Here is a 27,507-nt window from a genome sequence, read left to right on the forward strand (position 1 = left end):
TCGGGGCTGCGAGCGAAAGCTGCTAGCTTGGATAATGGAGAAAGCTGGCAAGGAGGATGGAGGACGCTGAGCTAACAGGCGTGAAATGAGTGTGTGGAGAAGGAGAGAGGGAGAGAGAGAGAGAGAATGGGGCCTACCTCTCCAGGGCCCACTAATGGATCCCTGGGCTAAATTACTGTGTTCTGCTGGGTTCGAGGGACTCAGCTGGGCTTTCAGAGGGGTGGCCGCTAGGGACATGCTGGAGCACAAGCTAATACAACACCCACAAAAACTTGCAGGGCACAATGTTCTCTTCCTCTCTCTTTCTGTTTACTAGTGAAGTAACTCCCCTCTGGTCTTCAGCTCTATAACCCCTCTACAGCACCCTCCCTCCTCTCTATCCCTCCTCTCTATCCCTCCTCTCTATCCCTCCTCTCTATCCCTCACTCTTTCTTTCACTATAAGGGCTGGTCTTGAATCCTAAATCCAGCTGCTACCAGCATTAAAACACAATAACAACCCACCCCAACTCACCCTAAATAAATCAAATCAAATGTATTGGTCACATACACGTGTTTAGCAGATGTTATTGCAGGTGTAGCAAAATGTTTTTATTACCTTTTTTGTAATACGGTAATAACACAAAAACATTCTGGGCTAATAATGTAAGAAGTAACACATAAAAAAAACTGCAAAGTTGCCTAGGGGCTAGAAGCACGGCTCAACTATCTATCAGCGCCATTTTTAGGAGTAGTTCACTATTTTTAGGAGTAGTTCACTATGTTTAGGAGTAGTTCACTATTTTACATCTTGTAAGATGGTTGCTCACCCTGAAAGTAGTCTATGGAGCAGGAGAAAATAAAATGTAATCAAATCACATTTTATCGGTCACATACACATGTTTAAGGTGTTATTGCGGGTGTAGCGAAATGCTTCTATCGTTCAGTTTTCTTTAAACAGCCACTACAAACTTCAGCTAACTTTAGCCACCACAACCTAACAATCAATGGAAGTAATAGGGGCATGTGAGCATTTTTTTATGGCCAATTGACCTTTTAAGTAACATCAAACCAAATATGGAGTAGATTTGAATTGATTTCAGGTGATTTGGACATATTTTTTGTAAACACACATTCTTCCATCACTTCAATTTGTTGTTAGCTTGTGGTAGCTAAGGTTAGCTGAAGTTTGTAGTGGCTGAACCATGGATTACAGTTTTGTCTTGGCCCAAAGACTACTTTCAGGATGAGGGACCATCTAACATCAAGTTGTGAATAGTGAACTACTCCTTTAAGCAAGCACCCCCAACCTCATCCCACTCCCGCCCAAAACTGTCCCCAAACAAAGCCCCTCTGGCCTCGGCATGGCTCCAGTAATCCCCAAAATGCTGCCTAATGGGACCTTTTGTTTCCCTAACAGAGGTTTAATGTTCTATATAAGCATTTTATGGAGTTTTTACAGTGTAATAACCATGATTACAGCAGGGAGGGAGGTCAAAATGTACCGGGCTGCAGGCAGCGAGAAGAGAGGTATGGGGTCAAGGTGACTCCCCTATACAGACAACACCCCCGACGCACCTACCTCTAGTTACCACCACTTGCATCTGGGCCAATTAGACAGTGGCCTCTGTGTGGCCCTGATTGGGGGGATGGGTGATGGGGGAGTATGGGTTAGAGAGGGCTGAGAGCGGGAGGGCAGGCAGAGGGAACAGAGAGCTGTAAACAGTGCTGACAAATCAGTCCTGATGGATGAGTTTACCTTGCAGGGGAGAGGGGTCCTGAAGCGCTGCTATGAATTACAAACACACACAGAGAAAGAGAGAGAAAGAGAGAGAGAGATGGGGGGAGCGAGCGAGTGAGAGTGGGGCAGTAGACGGAAAGGAACGGAGATAGAGAGGGGATTAAAGAGGAGGGGGGGAGGAAAAACACACAGTGAAAAGATATAGGTGAAAAGAGAAGAATGAAGAAAGGGAGATGGGGGAGACAAGTTACAAGTGGGAGACATAAAAAGAGGAAAAAGATCTGAGATTTGAAGAGAGAAGGAGAAAAACAGGCAGGTTTGAAGAGGAGAGAAGCTGCCCTCTGCCTGCTTAACCATGTGTGATGTTCACGCACATCCACATTGACACTTAGAGCTGAGAGACGGAGAGAATGTATAATGTATTTAACACCGAAAAAAGCTGGGTTGAAATCAAAAGACGGAGGGAGGAAGAGAAACGGATGGAGGCATTCCTTTTGTTCATCGAAGTGTGAAAGGCTGCTTCATTCTGTATTCTCCCAAGAGCTTGTTAGGAGGGGTGGTTAGCTCTGAGAAAACCTCTGATGGCAGAGAGAACGAAATGGAGAGAACGAGGGAGAGAGAGAAAGAGGGAGAGGGAAAGAAGCCTTCCCTGTGTCTCTGGAGACTAAGCCCATCACCCCGAGGGTTAAGGGGGTGTTTTGGCTGGGCAGCGCTCCACCAGGCTCTGCCGTGTGTGAAAGAACTTGATGTGATGCGAGAAGGAGTGAGGGGCTTTTTAAAGCACAGAGGACGGACGGCTGAACACTTTTATCCTTCTATCCTGCACTTTCTTCTGAGGCGGAATCCCTCAGACGCTGAGCCGTGTGATCTCAGGGCCGGCCCCGGGTGGACCGGGGGTAGATGCTGCATTACATTTGGTTTCAGAAGTGGGATCTGCTAACCCCCACGCATCAGTCCACTGGGGTCTGTGTGTGTCTGACATTCTCTCGCTCTCTGCTCAGGTGCCCCTAGGCTAAAGTAGAGGGATCATCTCCAGAGACACACATGCTGCTGTGTCATACATACAGTACCAGTCAAAAGTTTGGATACACCTACTCATAGTAACCAAAAAATTGTTAAACAAATCAAAATATATTTTTTATTCTTTAAAGTAGCCACCCTTTGCCTTGATGGCAGCTTTGCACACGCTTGGCATTCTCTCAACCAGCTTCACCTGGAATGCTTTTCCAACAGTCTTGAAGGAGTTCCCACATATGCTGAGCACTTGTTGGCTGCTTTTCCTTCACTCTGCGGTTCCACTCATCCCTAACCATCTCAGTTGGGTTGAGGCCAGGTCATCTGATGCAGCACTCCATCACTCTCCTTCTTGGTAAAATATCCCTTACACAGCCTGGATGTGTATTGGGTCATTGTCCTGTTGTAAAACAAATGATAGTCCCTCTAAGCACAAACCAGGTGGGATGGCGTTTTGCTGCAGAATGCTGTGGTAGCCATGCTGGTTAAGTGTGCCTTGAATTCTAAATAAATCACAGACAGTGTCACCAGCAAAGCACCCCACACCATCACACCTCCTCCATGCTTCAAGGTGGGAAACACACATGCGGAGATCATCTGTTCACCTGTTCTGCGCTCATAAAGACACAGCGGTTGGAACAAAAAATCTCAAACTTGGACTCATCAGACCAAAGGACACCAGTCTAATGTCCATTGCTCATGTTTCTTGGGCCAAGCAAGTCTCTTCTCATTATTGGTGTCCTTTAGTAGTCGTTTCTTTGTAGCAATTTGACCATGAAGACCTGATTCACGCAGTCTCCTCTGAACAGTTGATGTTGAGATGTGTCTGTTACTTGAACTCTGTGAAGCATTTATTTGGGCAGCAATTTCTGAGGCTGGTACCTTATCGTCTGCAGAAGAGGTAACTCTGGGTCTTGCTTTCCTGTGGCGGTCCTCATGAGAGCCAGTTTCATCGTAGCGATTGATGGTTTTTGCGACTGCACTTGAAGCAACTTTCAAAGTTGTTGAAATTTGACCTCCATGTCTTAAAGTAATGATAGACTGTCATTTCTCTTTGCTTATTTGACTTGTTCTTTGCTATAATATGGACTTCGTCTTTTACCAAATAGGGTTATCTTCTGTATACCACCTCTACCTTGTCACAACACAACGGATAGGCTCAAACGCTTAAGAAGGAAGGAAATTCCACGAATGAACAAGGCATACATGTTAATTGAAATGCATTCCAGGTGACTACCTCATGAAGCTGTTTGAGAGAATGCCAAGAGTGTGCAAAGCTGTCATCAAGGCAAAGGGTGGCTATTTGAAGAATCTCAAATATGAAATATATTTTGATGCTTTATTGGTTACTGCATGATTCCTTATGTGTTATTTCATAGTTTGGTGTCTTCACTATTATTATACAATGTAGAAAATAGTAAAAAAAATAAAGAAAAACCCTTGAAAACTTTCGACTGGTACTGTATTTGCTGAACAAAAATATAAACGCAACATGCAATAATTTCAACGATTTTACTGAGTTACAGTTCATATAAGGATACAGTCAATTTAAATTAATTCATTAGGTCCAAATCTATGAATTTCACAATACTGTGCAGGGGCCCAGCCATGGGTGAGCCTGGGAAGGGCATAGGCCCACCCACTTGAGAGCCAATCACAATGAGATTTCCCCCACAAAAGGGCTTTATTACAGACAGAAATACTTCTCAGTTTCATCAGCTATCAGTTGGATGAATTTTCTTGGCGAAGGCAAAATGCTCACTAACAGGGATATAAACCAATTTGTGAAGAACATTTGAGAGAAATAAGCTTTTTGTGCATATGGAACATTTCTGGGATCTTTTATTTCAGATCATGAAACATGTGACCAACACTTTACATGTTGCGGTCATAGTTTTGTTCAGTGTATATATGCGTTTTACTGTCACACACAGTGTCAAGAAAAAGTATGTGAACCCTGTGGAATTACCTGGATTTCTGCATAAATTGGTCATAAAATTTGAAGACCTAAGATTAAGAAGATAAAGAATTGTTGACTTGACTTTCATAAAGCTGGAAAGGGTTACAAAAGTATCTCTAGAAGCCTTGATGTTCATCAGTCCACAGAAGTCCACAGTAAGACAAATTGTCTTTAAATGGAGAAAGCTCAGCACTGTTGCTACTCTCCCTAGGAGTGGCCGTCCTCTGCGCAAGAGCTCAGTGCAGAATGCTCAATGAGGTTAAGAAGAATCCTAGTGTCAGCTAAAGACTTACATAAATCTCTGGAACATGCAAACATCTCTGTTGACGAGTCTACGATAGGTAAAACACTAAACAAGAATGGTGTTCATGGGAGGGCACCACAGAAGAAGACACTGCTGTCCAAAAAAAACATTGCTGCACGTCTGAAGTTGGCAAAAGTGCACCTGGATGTTCCACAGTGCTACTGGAAAAATATTCTGTGGACAGATGAAACTAAAACGTTGATGAACACACAACACTGTGTGGAAGAAAGAAAGGCACAGCACACCAACATCAAAACCTCATCCCAACTGTAAAGTATGGTGGAGGGAGCCGAATGTTAGGCTATCTGTCCGCCAATTGAAGCTCAACAGAAGTTGGGTGACGCAACAGGACAACAACCCAAAACACAGAATTAAATCAAAAACAGAATGGCTTCAACAGAAGAAAATATGCTTTCTGGAGTGGCCCAGTCAGATTCCCGACCTCAACCCAATTGAGATGCTATGGCATGACCTTGAGCAATTCACACCAGACATCCCAAGAATTTTGCTGAACTGAAACAGTTTTGTAAAGAGGAATATTCCAAAATTACTCCTGACCGTTGTGCAGGTCTAATCCGCAACTACAGAAAACATTTGGTTGAGGTTGTTGCTGCCGAAAGAGGGTCAACCAGTTATTAAATCCTAGGGTTCACATAGTTTTCCCACCCTGCACTGTGAATGTTTACACGGTGTGATAAATAAAGACATGGAAACGTATAATTGTTTGTGTGATATTAGTTTAAGCAGACTGTTTGTCTATTGTTTTGACTTAGATGAAGATCCGATCAAATTTTATGACCAATTTATGCAGAAACCCAAGTAATTCTATAGGGTTTACATACTTTTCTTGCCACTGTACACTGAAGTGTAGTTGTTTTACTAACTAGGGTTAAATGCCATGCTCATCGAGGCATCAACAGGGTATTCAAATGAGCAACCTTTTGGTTACTGGCACAATGTTCTAACCGCTGCGGACCCTGCCGGATTACCTGCCATACATACATACATACATACATACATACATACATACATACATACATACATACATACACACACACACACACACACACACACACACACACACACACACACACACACACATACATACATACATACATACGACAATGATCCAAAACACAAAATCAAGTCTACATGAAAATAGTTAAAAAGCAAAACATTTTTAGTTTTGGAATGCCCTAGTCTAAGTCCAGACCTAATCCCAATTGAGATGTTGTAGCTGATTTAAAATAGTTCAAAAGTGTGCAAAGTGCACACCAAAAGTCCTGCACAGCAACGTGAGACTAATCAACAACTACAGGAAGTGTTTGGTTGGAGTCATTGCAGCTAAAGTTATTGAGAGTAAGGGGGAAATTACTTTTTCCCACAGGATAATTGGGTGTTACATAACTTTGTTTATTAAATAAATGAAATAAGTATGTAATTTGTTATTTGTAACGTCAGGTTCCCTATATCTAATATTAGGTTTTGGTTGAAGATCTGATGACATTCAGTATAAAAAATATGCAAAAGTAGAGAAAATTTGTAAGGGGACAAATACTTTTTCACAGCACTGTACAGGCATAGTCAATATACTCTAGATGCCAATACCGGTACATACAATACTGCTCGTGTCTATGATTTTTTTTTTTTTTTTTTAAAAGCATGAGCTGGCGCACACCTCAAAAAGTTGGTAGAGGTGCAGACTAACGACGAGTAAACTGTATGCTATAAAAATAGAGTTGCTAGCTCCTATCAGGTATGAAGGTAAGACCCAGAGGCAGACCATGTCGAATAAACAATAGTTTAATATTCCAACAGGGCTAGGCAATAGACAGTTCAAGGAAGGCAGGGGTCAGTAAACCAGAGGTGGGGCATCCATACCGGGCGGCATGCAGAGGTCAGTAATCCAGAGGGGGGCAAAGGTATAGGTCGGCAAGCAGGCAGGTCAGGCAGGCAGGCTCGGAGTCAGGACAGGCAAGGGTCAAAACCAGGAGGGTGAGAAAAGAGAGACTGGAAGGAGGAGCTGAGACACAAAACGCTGGTTGACTTGAACAAACAAGACGAACTAGCAACAGACAAACAGAGAACACAGGAATAAATACACAGGGGATAACGGGGAAGATGGGCGACACCTGGAGGGGGGTGGAGACAATCACAAAGACAGGTGAAACAGACCAACCACCAGCAAGCTCCCAGTAATTTATTGGGTTAACCACCAGCAAGCTCCCAGTAATTAATTGGGTAAACCACCAGCAAGCTCCCAGTAATTAATTGGGTAAACCACCAGCAAGCTCCCACTATTTTATTGGGTAAACCACCAGCAAGCTCCCAGTAATTTATTGGGTAAACCACCAGCAAGCTCCCAGTAATTTATTGGGTTAACCACCAGTGTTTCAGCATCACTGTGCCCGTCTTCTATGAATTTTTCAAAATAAGAGGCCTGGGTCTATTATTTCATTTTTTTATTCAACATTTTGTTTCTGAGGTTTGGATCAATTTTGACTGATTTGTTTATTTTTTCTCTCTCACTTCCTATTCCTCCACTCTCCCCCTCCCTCTCCCTATTCCTCCACTCTCCTCCCTCCCTCTCCCTATTCCTCCACTCTCCCCCTCCCTCTCTCACTCCCTCTCCCTATTCCTCCACTCTCCTCCCTCCCTCTCTCCATTCTTCCACTCCCTCCCTCCCTCCCTCCCTCCCTCCCTCCCTCCCTCCCTCCCTCCCTCCCTCCCTCCCTCCCTCCCTCCCTCCCTCTGAATTATCTCTCTCTTCCCCCACTCCTCTCTCCCTCCACCAGAGAGTAATGTCACAGTGTCTTTGTCCAGTAACTCGTCGGAGGTCCAGGAGGGGGACGTGGTCCAGCTGACCTGCTCCATCCACTCCACCGCGGGTCCTCTCTCTGTGGTCTGGCAGTGGAGTGAGAAGCAGGGCTCCACCCCTCCCCAGAACCTGGCCTCTGTAGACCGCGACGGGACTGTCCGACCAGGCCCTGGGTACCGTGAGCGTTCCAGCTACGGGGAGATCCGTGTGGAGAGGGTACAGGAGGACATTTATACCCTGTCCCTCTACAACGCCCTGCCTGGGGACGAAGGGCTGTTCTGGTGCACGGCCACAGAGTGGGTGGAGGCCGGGACAGAGTCCGAGCAGAGTTGGGAGAAGATAGGGGAGAAGTCAGCTACTAAGGCCATCACTGTTAAGACCGTGGGTGAGTGTGTAGCATGGCGCCGTGACTCAGGAAGATACAAACACATATACTCACACACACCATCACTGTCACAACATTATGCAAGGGACCCTCACACAGAGTACAGTATACACACACACACACACACACACACATCAAGGTAATTTTGTCATGACAAGTTGTAAGCTTTTGCAACAGGCTAACATACCCTCATACACACGAGCATAGCTGTGAAGAAAATTCTTTAGCTTTTCCCTGGAACGAGTACACACACACACGTCAGGCCATCAGTGTGTAGACAATTGGTAAGCGTGTGCAGAGGGATGTCAGGAACACACAGAGAACAGTTTATGCTGTAAGAGATTGTGATGACTAGCTCATTTAGGGTCTGGAAAACAAAGCACGCTTTATTCATGTAGGTATGAATATCCCCCCAAGGGGTATGTGCCACTACAACACATTCACACACACACACACACACACATACATACACACACCATGCTGATTTCAAATGTAGTTTTACTTTTTTATGATATTATGCTCAATGGACACCAAACACACAATCTTGACTTGAGACACACATTCCACTACTTGCGTACACACAGATTAGCCAGAATTATTATAATGTAAATGCAGTTGTAAATGTGTTTAGCAGTGGGCAGGCTTTTCTCTGTCAGTGCTGAGTTAAGCTGAACATCCCTGGTACAGGCTGACTGAGCGCACTGGAGCGAAGCACTGACTGAGGCACTGGGGAGCCAAGGGCTCAGCACACACAGCAGAGGGATTAGTCCCTTTGGTGTCAGCTTTTTAACTGGTCATTTGTTGTGTTTTAGCAACTGATGAATTATGTAGACTATGTAGATCTTGGGGTTTGTTATCGTTCCGACACGTTTATTTTCATTTGTGTGTGTGTGTGCGTGTGCGCTCATGCCTGTTTGTGTGTACTAGGGATGGGCATTTTAAATAATTTCAGTATTCTTACAATATCATGATATCTGGATAGTCGAAATACATGTGTTTTTACAGAAAAACTTCAATGGAGACTTGCTTTCGCAGCTCGAGCACTGAGGTGTAATAAGAACTGGAAACTGTGTCCAAGATGTCTGACCATTGTTTTTAAGGTTATCTACTCACAGTCGCATATGCCGATTCATGGACCGTCTATATCCGGATTGCTTCCGGTTGATACAGACCAACATCACATGTGCTCGAGTGAGCAGTGACGACGTCATCCAAAAACATGGCTGACATTGGATATGAAAGTGTGAGTGATGGGAAAAATGGGGGGAAAAACGGCCTCATCGACAATAATTTGAATAATTCAATGGATGTTTTGTCCACAAAAGTGATGACTAAAGTGTCTTATTAGGAATTTTCTAATCTGACTTCTCTGTGGCCGTCTATGGAAGAAAAGAAATTCTGGGCCGGGTGTCAGTTAAACTGCAGTACCGAAGCAAAACTATAGGAGCAGTCGAAACCGTGCTTCTAGACTGGAACCCTGGCCCCTTGTTCGAGAGAGTCGGGGTGGGTGGGTGAGATGTGTGAGATGGGTGATGGGTGAGATGTGTGTGGCAGAGAGGGAGATGGGGAGGGAGAAAGTAGCCAAACCGACTCGCTTGTTAGAGAGACATGTTGCTGCCATAGGTTATCTATCATACCATCAGGTAGTGCCCTTTTTGACTGCATTGTTGTAAAGAAGCTACAGTAGATGTGTTTTGTCCTATATTTTTATTTCATATATTTTTATTTTTAATCCCAGCCCCCTTCCCCGCAGGAGGCCTTTTGGTTGGCCGTCACTGTAAATAATAATTTGTTCCTAACTGACTTGCCTAGTTAAATAAATGTTAAATAAAGGTTAAGTGAAACATATAGCCAGCTAAGCTAGCCAGCTATCTATCTAATGTAGCAAGGCTAATTGACGCTATTCTGCTGCACTCTACGTCTAAATCAACTCCATTCATATGAAACAACAGCCTACCTGTTGATTGATCATTCTAGCCTACTACTTCACATTTAACTAACTTAATTCCCTCATTTTTATTCCAGAAATCTACCACTTCACTTGCTAGACATGGAGCCTCTGACTGTGGTGCCATTTTAATTGACCGACAATAACAACAAGCTACATGTGTGAAACGTGTGTAGGCTACCTGTATGTATTTTTTATGGGCTGCACTCTTCTCAAAAATAAATACTGTCCCAAGTAATCGAATACTAATATCTGTTCAGATCTTCAAATATTCAAATAATCAACCCCATCCCTAGCGTGTACATGTGTCTTCAAGATGATCCTCCACCTGGCCTTGCATTCCCCTTTATCACAATGCGTCTTCTTCTACTGTGGCTGTCTGCCCTGTGGGGATTAGTGGTAGTGTGCTCTGAGTGTTGACAGGGAGCTGATTTCATCTGTAGCCTGGTAAACTGCGAGTCGTAGTGGGAGGACCACACAACATGTCATCGTGTGACTCCAAGTTTACTTCGATATGATGGTTATTATATCAATATTTGTACATAAGCATTTCCACTGACATTTCTTGCATAATTCCTTTTACAGACACAAAAAGATCCCACCTCGTCTAGCGTATTTTCTTTTGTTGACATTTGGAATGAAGGATATTACAGCAGGATACCTGATGGTGGACCGAAGTACCGGGGAACCTCTCCCACCTCTTTCTCTTCTCTCTAAGTGGTGTGGTGTAGGTGTATGTTGACCCTATTATCTGAACCAGGGTGACTGTTGTTATCTTAATGAGGAAAGTTTGGATTGGCTAGAGAAGCAAGCAGATCGAACATCAGCTCTTAGAGAAAATCTCTCCCTGGAGCCTTTCCTGGTGGTGCATCACCAATGGTTTTCAGCTCTGCTCTTACACACGTACACACACACACACTCCCTTTGCTGGGCAAATGGCTGTCTGTGGCCACCCCGGGGAGTCATGAGAAATCGATCTCTGCTCTGGAACTATGCCCCTGTGCACCCTGGGTAAGTGTTGTCAGTGTTAATCTCAGCAGGTGAATCCTTCCCCCACCCACCCACCGACCTGTGCCCACCGTGAGAGAGGGGGGATCTGTGTGTTAGCATTAACCCTATAAATGCAGTACATCTTCTACAAACACACATTTATACAACCTCTCCATAATGTTGTGTTTCAGAGGACAGTGAATGGATTCTAACGGCTAACTTGTTGATCAAAGGCAAGTTACATCAACTCTCCCTGAATGCAACTCAGTTTTGCAATCCCTTCTCCTTCACTCCCCCTTTGTCCGTGTATTAAAGTAGAGGGTTTCTCCATCACAGTCTGTCACCACCATGGCCTCTGTTATGCTGCCTGGCCTGCCCCACTGCTTACCTCTCCAATCCTTTCACATGTACATCAAGTGGGTGGCAGGTAGCCTAGCGGTTAAGTGCATTGGGCCAGTAACCGAAAGGTTGCTTGTTCAAATCCCAGAACCGACTAGGTGAATTATCTGTCAATGTGCCCTTGAGTAAGGCACTTAACCCAATTGCTGTTTTAAATGACTAAAATGTTTTTTGTTTTTTTTAAAATAGTAAAGTGCTTAGGGAATAGGAGTTAAGGAATAGGAGTTAGGGAATAGGATAGGGACTCCCGAGTGGGACAGTGGTCTAAGACGGTGCAAGAGGCATCACTGCAGTACCTGGTTCAAAACCAGGCTGCATCACATCTGGCTGTGATTGGGAGTCCCATAGGGCGGCGCACAATTGGCCCAGCGTCGTCTGGGTTTTGACGGGATAGGCAGTCTTTTATACATAAGAATGTGTTATTAACTGACTTGCCTAGTTAAATAAAGGTTAAATAAAAAAAATAGCAGCTAGGGGTCAGTTTGGATTTGCCCTTACTCCCCAACAGTAATGCATTTCTTCCTGTTTTCCCAGAATCCTCCTTTGTGGTCTCGGCGTCGTCGCGGACGCCCAGCGTGACATTTGGCGACTCGTTTGACCTCCAGTGCCTGGTGAAGCCCCGCCATAACCCTCGTGTGCCTGCCTCTGTCACCTGGCGCTTCATGCCCGCCAGTTCGGGCTCTTCTGGGGAGGTTGGCACAGCAGGCATGTTCCGAGACCTGGTGACATTTACCCGCGAGGGCACGCTGCAGTGGGGCGAGCAGCTGCTGGGCCTGGGCACCCGCACCACCGTGGACCGTTCCCATTCCAACACCAACTTCAGATTGTCTGTGACGCGCGCTGGGCGCAAGGAGGCGGGGACGTATCAGTGCTCTGCCCTCCTGTGGAGGAGGAACTACGACAACACCTGGAGCAAAGTGGCCAACAGGACGTCCAACCTGCTGGGGATCAGCGTGTTACAGCCAGGTGGGACACCCACACACCTGGAGCCATGTGGCCAAACAAACACACTTCTAACCTTCTGGGCATCAATTAACACACAAAACAGGGAGAAACACAGAGAATGACTGCGGTAGGCCTGAGGTCAGGCAATGTTTAGAGGTGAACATATGCTGCAACAGGGGGTTTTCCTCGCTGCCTCCCTGCCCTGCTGTGTTCTGGCTGAGCCGTGTTCAGTCTGAGGAGTGTGTCTTGTATGAGCAGTGTTTGTTCTGCCCATTAGGTCTGTGTTGCCTAGGATATATGGGCATTAGAATCTCTCTCTCGCTCTCTCTCTGCTCTAATTGCTCTCACTCTCTGGTTTACAGACTGTGTGTGTGTAGCGAAGCACTGGGCTAGGGCGGAACCTCCTAATGGAGCAGAGTAGAGTAACGATGGATCGTTAATATCCCCCACTAGAGAGAGTGATTAGAGAGACAAAGAAAATGGGTGGGGACTGAGATAGAACAAAAGAGATGGAAGACATAGAGCTATGTTCTTGAACTCTTTCCCTCATCAACAATTCACTAACTATACCCCCAGTGGCCTCACACACTGTTGCAATAATAGGCCTTTACACACACACACACACACACACACACACACACACACACACACACACACACACACACACACACACATACACACACACTGAACAACACACTGATAATGTTGAGGCAGAGTTTGTGTGGTGAGGAAGTTAATGTCAGTGCTTGTGTTGGCTTCCCAGGCTGTTTATGTATTCTCTCTGTGAGGAAACTGAAGTCATTCAGACTTGCACTCTGACCTTGCTGTCACTCTGAGCTGAGGAGTGTTTGTGCACTGCCTCATTATAGTGTGTGCATGCCCTGGGATGCTCTCTGTTTTCACACACACACACACACACACACACACACACACACACACACACACACACACACACACACACACACACACACACACACACACACACACACACACACACACACACACACACACACACACACACACACACACACACACACACACACACACACACACACACACATACACACACACTGAACAACACACTGATAACCGTGGACACACCCTTTCACCGTGGACCTGGGGTGTTTCCTGGGGTGTTTCTTTCATGCTGCCTGTGAAGCCAGTAGTGGGTTCCACCACTTTACTATCACTGAGACTGGCTGTGTGGGGTTCTATCACTTTTACTATCACTGAGACTGGCTGTGTGGGGTTCCATCACTTTACTATCACTGAGACTGGCTGTGTGGGGTTCCATCACTTTACTATCACTGAGACTGGCTGTGTGGGGTTCCATCACTTTACTATCACTGAGACTGGCTGTGTGGGGTTCCATCACTTTACTATCACTGAGACTGGCTGTGTGGGGTTCTACCACTACTATCACTGAGACTGGTTGTGTGGGGTTCCATCACTTTACTATCACTGAGACTGGCTGTGAGGGGTTCCATCACTTTACTATCACTGAGACTGGCTGTGTGGGGTTCCATCACTTTACTATCACTGAGACTGGCTGTGTGGGGTTCCATCACTTTACTATCACTGAGACTGGCTGTGTGGGGTTCCATCACTTTACTATCACTGAGACTGGCTGTGTGGGGTTCTACCACTACTATCACTGAGACTGGCTGTGTGGGGTTCCATCACTTTACTATCACTGAGACTGGCTGTGTGGGGTTCCATCACTTTACTATCACTGAGACTGGCTGTGTGGGATTCTACCACTGAGACTGGCTGTGTGGGGTTCCATCACTTTACTATCACTGAGACTGGCTGTGTGGGGTTCCATCACTTTACTATCACTGAGACTGGCTGTGTGGGGTTCTACCACTACTATCACTGAGACTGGCTGTGTGGGGTTCCATCACTTTACTATCACTGAGACTGGCTGTGTGGGCTTCTACCACTGAGACTGGCTGTGTGGGGTTCCATCACTTTACTATCACTGAGACTGGCTGTGTGGGGTTCTACCACTACTATCACTGAGACTGGCTGTGTGGGGTTCTACCACTACTATCACTGAGACTGGCTGTGTGGGGTTCTACCACTACTATCACTGAGACTGGCTGTGTGGGGTTCTACCACTACTATCACTGAGACTGGCTGTGTGGGGTTCTACCACTACTATCACTGAGACTGGCTGTGTGGGGTTCTACCACTACTATCACTGAGACTGGCTGTGTGGGGTTCTACCACTACTATCACTGAGACTGGCTGTGTGGGGTTCTACCACTACTATCACTGAGACTGGCTGTGTGGGGTTCTACCACTACTATCTACCACTACTAGACTGGCTCACTCCCTCACACACTTTCACTCACACACACAGCAGCACAGCAGCATAGCACTACACAATCTACAGTGTTCTGCTCAACTGGCTGGCTGGCTCTCTGGCCTCAGCCACTCCAGCTGAAGAAACACTCACCAGACCATTCAGGAGTGATTTGGCAATCGACTTATCATCCTGAACGCTTGTTTAGTTTCCCTGATGTGCACTTTACTTTGTTTACCGCTAGTGAAGGGAACCAACGACACACACGCACACACAGACACACACACACACATTTTGAGTGCTGTACAGTACAATAGAGAAAACCATGGAGCTATCTTCTCTAGCTCCGCACCAACTCCATGATGACGTTATCATTTACCTTGGTAAAGCTATCAGTTACCGTGATGATATGATCATTTACCTTGGTAAAGCTATCAGTTACCGTGATGATATGATCATTTACCTTGGTAAAGCTATCAGTTACCGTGATGATATGATCATTTACCTTGGTAAAGCTATCAGTTACCGTGATGATATGATCATTTACCTTGGTAAAACTATCAGTTAACGTGATGATATGATCATTTACCTTGACAATGTCATGAGTTACCATGGCGAAGTGATCAGTTACGATGGGGAGTGTTTAACGGGAGTGTTTAATTGGCTGTGAGGTGGACTAATCCAGCTCCCCTATTGGCTCCTCCATATTCCATATTCCATCCTTTATTTCTATTGTTTCAGTCAAATCCTGTTTTCCTCCTTAACTAGTCCTGACACGCACAGACACATGGACACACATAGACACACTTACACGTCACAGGGCTCCTTTTAGAGCTGTGATTCATCTGTCAGAATGTAGGCTGTCCCTGTTTTCCCCTCTCTGTTTTCCTAAATGTTAACCACTCCTGGCTAAATGAGTGGCTGGCATTTGCCATTTCCACTTTCTCTCTCAAAGAAGCAGAAACGAGCGGGACAGGAGAGCTGGGGTAATGACGTGTGAGAGCATCACACAGCATCTGACCTAATACATTATTAAGAAAGTTTAAATCATGCTTCCAGATGTGCCTGTACCCACTGGCCTGCTCAATATGTATGAGCTTCCTCACCATTACCGTGTGTGTGTGCATCTCCATCTACATATGAGTCTGCATAATGCTACTCATATACATACTCTGCATTCATACATACAGTTTGCAGCTCCCTCCCTGTGATGGGACGGTGCCTCTGGAATATGTGCGGCTCCAGGGCTTTGGACCGGCATAACCCAGCACCATTCTCAGCTCCAAACCATCTCCCTGCAGAGCCCCAACCTCAGCCCCTGTGGCTGGTGTGCTCTGGTCTTCTTCTCCTGGAACATGAAGAGCTTTGCTGCTGCACGAGGAGGCAGAGTCTGTTCTCTCTTGTGCTTTCTTTGGGAGCTCCGATGCCTTGAACTTTGACTCAGATTAGCCCCTAGACTAGAGGCTGCATGCAGGAGATTTCCATCAGACACACACTCCTGGATTCTGTCCCTGTGCAAGAGTGTAATTATCTTAGATCGGAACACACTTCTTTATTAGCGTTCACACAGACAGACATACGCACACAGACACACACACACACAGGACTCACGGCACACAATGACAGAAGGAATATTAGATGCGTTTTCTTTTTGTCTCTGTAAAATGTAAAACAAACACATTGTCCTGCACATCAGCAGGGACGCTTCAGTCATAGCACTACACAATCTAATACCAGCTCCTCATAACTCTCCCCCCCCCCCACACACACACACACACACACACACACACACACACACACACACACACACACACACACACACACACACACACCATCTCATTATGCTGAATCTCCGTAATGGAGCCGGGGCTCAGATTAATGACGGTTAGGGGAATTGAATAGATTTTCTCATCAGTGCGTGTGTGTGAACGAGAGCGCCGTGTGTGTGTCTGTCTGCGTGGTTTGAGGAACGTGATATTAACGTTCTCTGGTTCCTGGGCTGTGGTGGAATAGGAAGAGAGATGATCGAGGGAGAGGGATATGTCCTACTTACTGTAGAGAGAGAGAGATCTGCGGTGTCCACACCTCCACTCTAGCCTGCATATGGTGCAGTATGCTGGTCATTACTGGAACTAGTTTGCATACAGTACAGTATGCTGATCATTACTGGAACTAGTTTACATACAGTACAATATGCTGGTCATTACTGGAACTAGTTTACATACAGTACAGTATGCTGGTCATTACTGGAACTAGTTTACATACAGTACAGTATGCTGGTCATTACTGGAACTAGTTTACATACAGTACAGTATGCTGATGATTACTGGAACTAGTTTACATACAGTGCAGTATGCTTGTCATTACTGGAACTAGTTTACATACAGTACAGTATGCGGATATTTACTGGAACTAGTTTACATACAGTACAGTATGCTGGTCATTACTGGAACTAGTTTACATACAGTACAGTATGCTGGTCATTACTGGAACTAGTTTACATACAATACAGTATGCTGGTCATTACTGGAACTAGTTTACATACAGTACAGTATGCTGGTCATTACTGGAACTAGTTTACATACAGTACAGTATGCTGGTCATTACTGGAACTAGTTTACATACAGTACAGTATGCTGATCATTACTGGAACTAGTTTACATACAGTACAGTATGCTGATCATTACTGGAACTAGTTTACATACAGTACAGTATGCTTGTCATTACTGGAACTAGTTTACATACAGTAGAGTATGCTGATCATTACTGGAACTAGTTTACATACAGTACAGTATGCTGGTCATTACTGGAACTAGTTTACATACAGTACAGTATGCTGGTCATTACTGGAACTAGTTTACATACAGTACAGTATGCTGATCATCACTGGAACTAGTTTACATACAGTACAGTATGCTGATCATTACTGGAACTAGTTTACATACAGTACAGTATGCTGATCATCACTGGACCTAGTTTGCATACAGTACAGTATGCTGGCCATTACTGGAACTAGTTTACATACAGTACAGTATGCTGGTCATCACTGGAACTAGTTTACATACAGTACAGTGTGCTGGTCATTACTGGAACTAGTTTACATACAGTACAGTATGCTGATCATCACTGGAACTAGTTTACATACAGTACAGTATGCTGGTCATTACTGGAAATAGTTTACATACAGTACACTATGCTGGCCATTACTTGACCAGATCCCTGATCAAAAGTAGTGCACTGCACTAGAGTCAAAAGAAGGTCACTTCATTGGGAATAAGGAGCCTTTTGCAGACATTTGGGATGCAGGCATACAGTATTTAAGGAAGACCTGGTCTTAGTAGCTGATGTGATGTATAAAGCTGTGTCTGAAAAGGGTTAGGGTTGCCTCCTGCTCTTTCCTTCTTCTTCCATTCTCCTTTCTTTATCTGGTCTGTCTCTCTCTCATATATATTATAAACACGCACACACACTTTCTCTCTCCCTCATATATATATATTATAAACTCGAACAAACACACGTGTGCACGCACACGCACACTCTCTCTCTCTTGCGCGCACACACACAGTAGGTGATAAATTAAGAGCATTTTTCTGAGAAGCTCTGATCTCTCTGTGCCTTCCTCACAGACTGCACCACCACACACACTCCCACTGCTCCTGACACTGAAACACAATCTCTACCCCCCCCCCCCTCCCCCCCCCACACACACAGAGACACCTCTGTCTTCTCCAAATCTGCAGACCTAATTGTATTTTCTTTATCTCCTTGTCCTTTCCTCTGTATCCATCCCTCACCTCTGTGTAGGGTTACCCTGTCTACCTCCATCTCTAGCTATGCTCCTTAATCTGGCTGTGTGAATGTGTTTGTGCACGTGTTTTTGTGTGTGTGTGTTGCAGCTGTAATTGAAGTTGTAACTCAGGGGAGTCGCAGCACGGGTGCTCCTCATGTAAATCAGTGTCTAATACAAGGAGCACTAGTGTGTGGGATGCAGCTTGACTGCCGTGATGGTTCTTTAGCACTACCCTACACTATACTGCTCTCCTATATTCTCACTACCTCTCTCTGTCTCTCTCTCACACACACACACACACACACACAGTACCCGCAAAACATCAGTCTCAACACCAACAGTGAAGAGGCGACCCAAGGATGCTGGCCTTCTAGGCAGAGTTCCTCTGTCCAGTGTCTGTGTTCTTTTGCCCATCTTTTCTTTTTATTAGCCAATCTGAGATATGGCTTTTTCTTTGCAACTCTGCCTAGCAGGCCAGCATCCAATAGTAATGTTGTGCTTGTAATCGAACCCACAAATGCTGATGCTCCAGATACTCAACTAGTCTAAAGAAGGTCAGTGTTATTGCTTCTGTAATCAGAACAACAGGTTTTAGCTGTGCTAACATAATTGCAAAAGGGTTGTCTAATGATCAATTAGTCTTTTAAAATGTTAAACTTGGATTAGCTAACACAATGTGCCATTGGAACACAGGAGTGATGGTTGCTGATAATGGGCCTCTGTACGCCTATGTAGATATTCCATTGAAAAAATCTGCTGTTTCCAACTACAATAGTCATTTAAAACATTAACAATGTCTACACTGTATTTCTGATCAATTTCATGTTATTTTAATGGACAATTTTTTTTTGCTTTTTTTCTTATACAGTGGGGAGAACAAGTATTTGATACACTGCCGATTTTGCAGGTTTTCCCTACTTTTTGATACATCAGAAAAGCAGAACTTAATATTTGGTACAGAAACCTTTGCAATTACAGAGATCATACGTTTCCTGTAGTTCTTGACCAGGTTTGCACACACTGCAGCAGGGATTTTGGCCCACTCCTCCATACAGACCTTCTCCAGATCCTTCAGGTTTCGGGGCTGTCGCTGGGCAATACGGACTTTCAGCTCCCTCCAAAGATTTTCTATTGGGTTCAGTTCTGGAGACTGGCTAGGCCACTCCAGAACCTTGAGATGCTTCTTACGGATCCACTCCTTAGTTGCCCTGGCTGTGTGTTTCGGGTCGTTGTCATGCTGGAAGACCCATCTCCAATGCTCTTACTGAGGGAAGGAGGTTGTTGGCCAAGATCTCGCGATACATGGCCCCATCCATCCTCCCCTCAATACAGTGCAGTCGTCCTTTCCCCTTTGCAGAAAAGCATCCCCAAAGAATGATGTTTCCACCTCCATGCTTCACGGTTGCGATGGTGTTCTTGGGGTTGTACTCATCCTTCTTCTTCCTCCAAACACGGCGAGTGGAGTTAGAGTGGAGTGGAGTTAGTTAGACCAAAAAGCTCTATTTTTGTCTCATCAGACCACATGACCTTCTCCCATTCCTCCTCTGGATCATCCAGATGGTCATTGGCAAACTTCAGACGGGCCTGGACATGCGCTGGCTTGAGCAGGGGGACCTTGCGTGCACTGCAGGATTTTAATCCATGACGGCGTAGTGTGTTACTAATGGTTTTCTTTGAGACTGTGGTCCTAGCTCTCTTCAGGTCATTGACCAGGTCCTGCCATGTAGTTCTGGGCTGATCCCTAACCTTCCTCATGATCATTGATGCCCCACGAGGTGAGATCTTGCATGGAGCCCCAGACCGAGGGTGATTGACCATCATCTTGAACTTCTTCCATTTTCTAATAATTGCGCCAACAGTTGTTGCCTTCTCACCAAGCTGATTGCCTATTGTCCTGTAGCCCATCCCAGCCTTGTGCAGGTTTACAATTTTATCCCTGATGTCTTTACACAGCTCTCTGGTCTTGGCTATTGTGGAGAGGTTGGAGTCTGTTTGATTGAGTGTGTGGACAGGTGTCTTTTATACAGGTAATGAGTTCAAACAGGTGCAGTTAATACAGTTAATGCGTGGAGAACAGGAGGGCTTCTTAAAGAAAAACTAACAGGTCTGTGAGAGCTGGAATTCTTACTGGTTGGTAGGTGATCAAATACTTATGTCATGCAATAAAATGCAAATGAATTACTTAAAAGTCATACAATGTGATTTTCTGGATTTTTGTTTTAGATTCCGTCTCTCACAGTTGAAGTGTACCTATGATATAAATTACAGACCTCTACATGCTTTGTAAGTAGGAAAACCTGCAAAATCGCCAGTGTATCAAATACTTGTTCTCCCCACTATACATAGAGATAGCTCGAGGGAGGGGGGTGTCTGCAGTCAGCACTGGCTTCTCTCAACAATATCTACGACCACAGTCCACCACTGGTTTAATGGACATCATTGATGTTTACTGGCAGACCCCCTTTCCCTTAACAAACATTTGTGTACACACTCACACTTGTGGGCACACACACACACATACGCAGCGTGTACACATGCAAGGACGCACACACACGCATGCAGGCCTGCCTGGTATGACTTTATTCTCCCATTTCCCTGCCTGCTTCTGGTGGGTCATTAAACACTACCCAGAGTTCCCTTGCCATGACCCTCCTCGCCTCTTTCCTCACCTCTCGTCGCCCCTCCCTCCCTCCCTCCCTCCCTCCCTCCCTCCCTCCCTCCCTCCCTCCCTCCCTCCCTCCCTCCCTCCCTTCCTCCAACCCTCAACTCTCCCTTTCCCGTTAGGCCAGGCAGAGTTCAGTGATCCATCTCTGAGACAGCAAGCAGGAGGCAGAGGAGAAAGGCTGCCGGATGTGTGTGTTCACATAAGTACGTGTTTTTGTGTGTGATGCTGCCGTTGGGTGTGTGCAGATCCCCTTAATTACCCCAATCGTAATGACATCAGGGGGGGGGGGGGGGGTCAAGGGGGTTGGTGGGGGGGGTAAATCTCCCTTCGACACAAAAGGATCAGAGATACATCGACATCATTAGCGTAGAAATAAGCTTCCCATTATAGCAGAGGAACAGAGTAGCAGCCACTCCACAGCCAGGGGTTAGCCCCATCCCTCATCCCTTCCAGAAGGGAACCCGCTCAGACCTCTCCCCAGAGATGGTGCTCCGGGCCAAGGCTGAGCAGCAGGGAGGAGTAGCCCAGCTGGTGAGCCGTCCTGGGGGATGAGAGTGCGTCTGAGCTTTTGACCCCCTACATCCCTCTGGGACTCAGCCTGTGGCTAGACTAATGCTAACGGAGGAGCGGGCTGGGTTTAAAAAGTTAAGCCTCCCTGAGTGGAGACTCAAGAGCCCCCCACTGGTCCCAAATCCTCCCAGGAGAACTCTCTCCCAGTTTTTTCATTTTTATTATTATTAATTTTTTTAGCTTCCCTTCATCCACTATTTCCCCATGCTCCTTCTTGCTTCCTTTCTTTTCTCTTTGCTACTTCTCTCTCCTGTTCTCACTTCTCTCTCTTCACCCTGTGCTGCTTCTCTCTCCTGTTCTCTCTTCATCCTGTGCTGCTTCTCTCTCCTGTTCTCACTCCTCTCTTCACCCTGTGCTGCTTCTCTCTCCTGTTCTCACTCCTCTCTTCACCCTGTGCTGCTTCTCTCTCCTGTTCTCACTCCTCTCTCTTCACCCTGTGCTGCTTCTCTCTCCTGTTCTCACTCCTCTCTTCACCCTGTGCTGCTTCTCTCTCCTGTTCTCACTCCTCTCTTCACCCTGTGCTGCTTCTCTCTCCTGTTCTTACTCCTCTCTCTTCGCCATGTGCTGCTTCTCTCTCCTGTTCTCACTCCTCTCTTCACCCTGTGCTGCTTCTCTCTCCTGTTCTCACTCCTCTCTTCACCCTGTGCTGCTTCTCTCTCCTGTTCTTACTCCTCTCTCTTCGCCATGTGCTGCTTCTCTCTCCTGTTCTCTCTTCACCCTGTGCTGCTTCTCTCTCCTGTTCTCACTCCTCTCTCTTCACCCTGTGCTGCTTCTCTCTCCTGTTCTCACTCCTCTCTTCACCCTGTGCTGCTTCTCTCTCCTGTTCTCACTCCTCTCTTCACCCTGTGCTACTTCTCTCTCCTGTTCTCTCTTCACCCTGTGCTGCTTCTCTCTCCTGTTCTCACTCCTCTCTTCACCCTGTGCTGCTTCTCTCTCCTGTTCTCACTCTTCTCTTCACCCTGTCCTCCTTCTCTCTCCTGTTCTCACTCCTCTCTCTTCACCCTGTGCTGCTTCTCTCTCCTGTTTTCGCTACTCTCTTCACCCTGTGCTGCTTCTCTCTCCTGTTCTCGCTCCTCTCTTTACCCTGTGCTGCTTCTCTCTCCTGTTCTCACTCCTCTATTCACCCTGTGCTGCTTCTCTCTCCTGTTCTCACTCCTCTCTCTTCACCCTGTGCTGCTTCTCTCCACTGTTCTCACTCCTCTCTCTTCACCCTGTGCTACTTCTATCTCCTGTTCTCTCTTCACTCTGTGCTGCTTCTCTCTACTGTTCTCACTCCTCTCTCTTCACCCTGTTCTGCTTCTCTCTCCTGTTCTCACTCCTCTCTTTACCCTGTGCTGCTTTTCTCTTGTTCTCACTCCTCTCTTCATCCTGTGCTGCTTCTCTCTCCTGTTCCCACTCCTCTCTTCACCCTGTGCTGCTTCTCTCTCATTATCACTCCTTTCTTCACCCTGTGCTACTTCTCTCTCCTGTTCTTACTCCTCTCTTCACCCTGTGCTGCTTCTCTCTCGTTCTCACTCCTCTTTCTTCACCCTGTGCTGCTTCTTTCTCATTCTCACTCCTCTCTTCACCCTGTGCTGCTTCTCTCTCCTGTTCTCTCTTCACCCTGTGCTGCTTCTCTCTCCTGTTCTCACTCCTCTTTCTTCACCCTGTGCTGCTTCTCTCTCATTCTCACTCCTCTCTCTTCACCCTGTGCTGCTTCTCTCTCCTGTTCTCTCTTCACCCTGTGCTGCTTCTCTCTCCTGTTCTCTCTTCACCCTGTGCTGCTTCTCTCTCCTGTTCTCTCTTCACCCTGTGCTGCTTCTCTCTCCTGTTCTCTCTTCACCCTGTGCTGCTTCTCTCTCCTGTTCTCTCTTCACCCTGTGCTGCTTCTCTCTCCTGTTCTCTCTTCGCCCTGTGCTGCTTCTCTCTACTGTTCTCTCTTCACCCTGTGCTGCTTCTCTCTCCTGTTCTCACTCCTCTCTCTTCACCCTGTGCTGCTTCTCTCTACTGTTCTCACTCCTCTCTCTTCGCCCTGTGCTGCTTCTCTCTCCTGTTCTCTCTTCACCCTGTGCTGCTTCTCTCTCCTGTTCTCACTCCTCTCACTTCACCCTGTGCTGCTTCTCTCTCCTGTCCTCACTTCACCCTGTGCTGCTTCTCTCTCCTCTTCTCTCTTCACCCTGTGCTGCTTCTCTCTCCTGTCCTCACTTCACCCTGTGCTGCTTCTCTCTCCTGTTCTCTCTTCACCCTGTGCTGCTTCTCTCTTCACCCTGTGCTGCTTCTCTCTCCTGTTCTCACTCCTCTCTTCACCCTGTGCTGCTTCTCTCTCCTGTTCTCTCTTCACCCTGTGCTGCTTCTCTCTCCTCTTCTCACTCCTCTCTTCACCATGTGCTGCTTCTCTCTCCTCTTCTCACTTCACCCTGTGCTGCTTCTCTCTCCTGTTCTCACTCCTCTCTTCACCCTGTGCTGCTTCTCTCTCCTGTTCTCTCTTCACCCTGTGCTGCTTCTCTCTCCTGTTCTCTCTTCACCCTGTGCTGCTTCTCTCTCCTGTTCTCACTCCTCTCTTCACCCTGTGCTGCTCCTCTCCTATTTTTTCATTCATCTACCTTTTTTCATTAATTTTCTAATCCTCATCTTCATGTCCTCTGTCTCTTTTCTCTGACTTGATTCTTCCCCACTGCCACAATGACATGAGGACTTGTAGGCCTGAAATAGTGAAGCAAAGACAGTACAGTGTGAAGATAGGCAGGAACTGCTTCGCCAATAGAAATCCCAGATCATGCGTGTATGTATCATGGCGACGTTGGCTAGCTATGCTCATGTGCAGAAACACATCATCTGGTCTAACTGCTTTTGACGAAAATGAAAACGTGTCACTTTGTCACTTTCACAAGGTTGGAGAAATAACATGTTCAACTACTTAAGACATTGGCTCGACTCTAGGTTGATTTCGAGAAAATTAACAACTAAAGAATAATTTGTCACTTCTCTCGTTGACTTCTCAAACCCCAAATCGCTGACTGATCTGATGGTCTATTTCGCAAGCGTTCCCAGAAGTCTCACGATGTTGCGCCTCTTGACTTTAGAAACTGTGACTGAAGCATCACTCATCAAAAGGCCTGTGTAGGTGGATAGATGCTAGCAGGCCCCTAGGCTGAGTGGGGAGTCATATTGTCTTTGTCCCAAATGGCACCCTATTTTCTATATAGTGGTGCAATATTGGGAAAAGGGATACCTAGTCAGTTGCACAACTGAATGCATTCAACCGAAATGTGTCTTCCGCATTTAACCCAACCCCTCTGAATTATGTATCCAATGTTTCCAGCTGTCAAGTCTGTTCAGATGAATGATCATAAAGCGCAGAAAACACTATTTAAGACTGAGCAGCAAAATGTGAACCAGGGACTGACACCACCTCCTGTATGAGCTCTTCATCGGAGCCTCATGAATATGCATGACCCTGTAGGTGAGCCTTCTGAATATTCATGTCCTGGCAGGTGATGAGACTGGCTGTGATTGGCAGGGGCACGGTGTCTGGGACAGACAGCAGCAGGGGTTAGAGAGAGAGAATGGGGTGAGAGATGGAGAGAGGAGTGGTGAGAGATTGAGAGATGGAGGGATGAGAAAGAGAGATGGAGACAGCAGAGGGAGGTGGAGAGCACGAGCAACATGGAGTGAGAGGAAGGGGTTAGAGAGAGAGAGAGTTGGACAGACCGACAGAGAAGGAGAGCGAGATGGAGTGAGAGGAAGGGGTTAGAGAGAGAGAGAGTTAGACAGACAGACAGAGAAGGAGAGCGAGATGGAGTGAGAGGAAGGGGTTAGAGAGAGAGAGAGTTAGACAGACAGACAGAGAAGGAGAGCGAGATGGAGTGAGAGGAAGGGGTTAGAGAGAGAGAGAGTTAGACAGACCGACAGAGAAGGAGAGCGAGATGGAGTGAGAGGAAGGGGTTAGAGAGAGAGAGAGTTAGACAGACAGACAGAGAAGGAGAGCGAGATGGAGTGAGAGGAAGGGGTTAGAGAGAGAGAGAGTTAGACAGACCGACAGAGAAGGAGAGCGAGATGGAGTGAGAGGAAGGGGTTAGAGAGAGAGAGAGTTAGACAGACAGACAGAGAAGGAGAGCGAGATGGAGTGAGAGGAAGGGGTTAGAGAGAGAGAGAGTTAGACAGACCGACAGAGAAGGAGAGCGAGATGGAGTGAGAGGAAGGGGTTAGAGAGAGAGAGAGTTAGACAGACCGACAGAGAAGGAGAGCGAGATGGAGTGAGAGGAAGGGGTTAGAGAGAGAGAGAGTTAGACAGACAGACAGAGAAGGAGAGCGAGATGGAGTGAGAGGAAGGGGTTAGAGAGAGAGAGAGTTAGACAGACCGACAGAGAAGGAGAGCGAGATGGAGTGAGAGGAAGGGGTTAGAGAGAGAGAGAGTTAGACAGACCGACAGAGAAGGAGAGCGAGATGGAGTGAGAGGAAGGGGTTAGAGAGAGAGAGAGTTAGACAGACAGACAGAGAAGGAGAGCGAGATGGAGTGAGAGGAAGGGGTTAGAGAGAGAGAGAGTTAGACAGACCGACAGAGAAGGAGAGCGAGATGGAGTGAGTTTGCCGTCTGGATGAATGCTGGAAGGTTTCTTTCCTGCGTAGTATTTTATACTCCACATCCCTATAGTTGGGCTGTTTTGCATCGGTCTGAGAATTGTAATTGATGTTGTGTCATTCAGTTCAGGCAGACAGACAGATAGGCGGTGTTCTGATTAGACTGCTAGTGAGTGATGGTGAGAGGTTGGAGAGATACTGCAGAGCACAGCCTTTACAGTACACTTTCCTCCCCACCCCCTGGACCGTAAAATACCTCCCCAAGACGTTTTCTTCTGTTCCTGCACTTGGCTCTGCAAAGCCGCGTTGTGGCATATAGCTATGAGGAGAGGGAAGAGGGAATGCGTGGATGCGTCGGTCACAAAGCTTGTTTTCCTGCCTTTTTCAGGATGTGAATGGTTCTGTGATTGTGGTCATTGTGTGCTTTATGCCACTGATAAATAAGGGGGAATAAAAGTAAGCTTTATCTGGGCTCTGCAGCAACACGCCACAATTAACGCCTTCTGACGACAAACTGGACACACTCAGGGAGGGGGTAGGCTTTTCAAACAGTTGTTTACTTGCTTGTTTAATTTTCCAACAAAGAGAGAACACTCACTCTGTTTTTGGAGAGTCAGGGGCTGAATGTTAATTAACTGTTTGTTTAATCGTGCCTGGCGATGGCAGTGTTTAATTGGGTCTGCTCCCTGACTTGGAGACCCAGCAGGACTCCTTCAGGTATTCTGGCCACACCCTTGGTCGCCCTGGGAGATGGGGTTGCCCTGGAAACCAGCGTGGAGGGAAGTGCTATGGCAGCATTAAAGTTCAAGGTTAACTTCTAATATGATCATCCTTCCTCATCTACACCATCTAGCATCGGATTGGCTCCCAATTGCCAGAATCCGCCCCTTTCACTGACAGTAGTAAAAAGTACGGAGGTCTCGGAGGGGCATAAATCATACACAGGATCTCAGCTGCACTCACTATCTCTTGCACTGGGGAGAGATCACACAGAGCTGAGAGGGAGAGGAGAACAAACCTCAGAGCCTGTTGAGCACATAAACACATAAAGGCATAGGGCCTGGGCTTGAGTGACACACCAGCTAATGCAGAAAGGAGATGACAAGTGTTTCCAATTATGGATTTGTCTTAC

The 27,507-nt window shown here is 46.3% G+C and overlaps 1 protein-coding gene across 1 annotated transcript in view; it reads left to right on the plus strand.

Annotated features, from left to right (window-relative positions):
* Positions 1-27,507, plus strand: part of LOC110520435 (immunoglobulin superfamily member 3) — a 133,392-nt gene that overhangs the window by 93,878 nt on the left and 12,007 nt on the right. The window contains exons 5-6 of the mRNA XM_021597754.2: positions 7,793-8,200; positions 12,072-12,503. Coding sequence (XP_021453429.1) covers positions 7,793-8,200; positions 12,072-12,503 — 840 coding nt within the window. The remainder of the gene's footprint in view (positions 1-7,792; positions 8,201-12,071; positions 12,504-27,507) is intronic.

The sequence above is a fragment of the Oncorhynchus mykiss genome, chromosome 3, assembly GCF_013265735.2.
Source record: "Oncorhynchus mykiss isolate Arlee chromosome 3, USDA_OmykA_1.1, whole genome shotgun sequence".
NCBI lineage: Eukaryota > Metazoa > Chordata > Actinopteri > Salmoniformes > Salmonidae > Oncorhynchus > Oncorhynchus mykiss.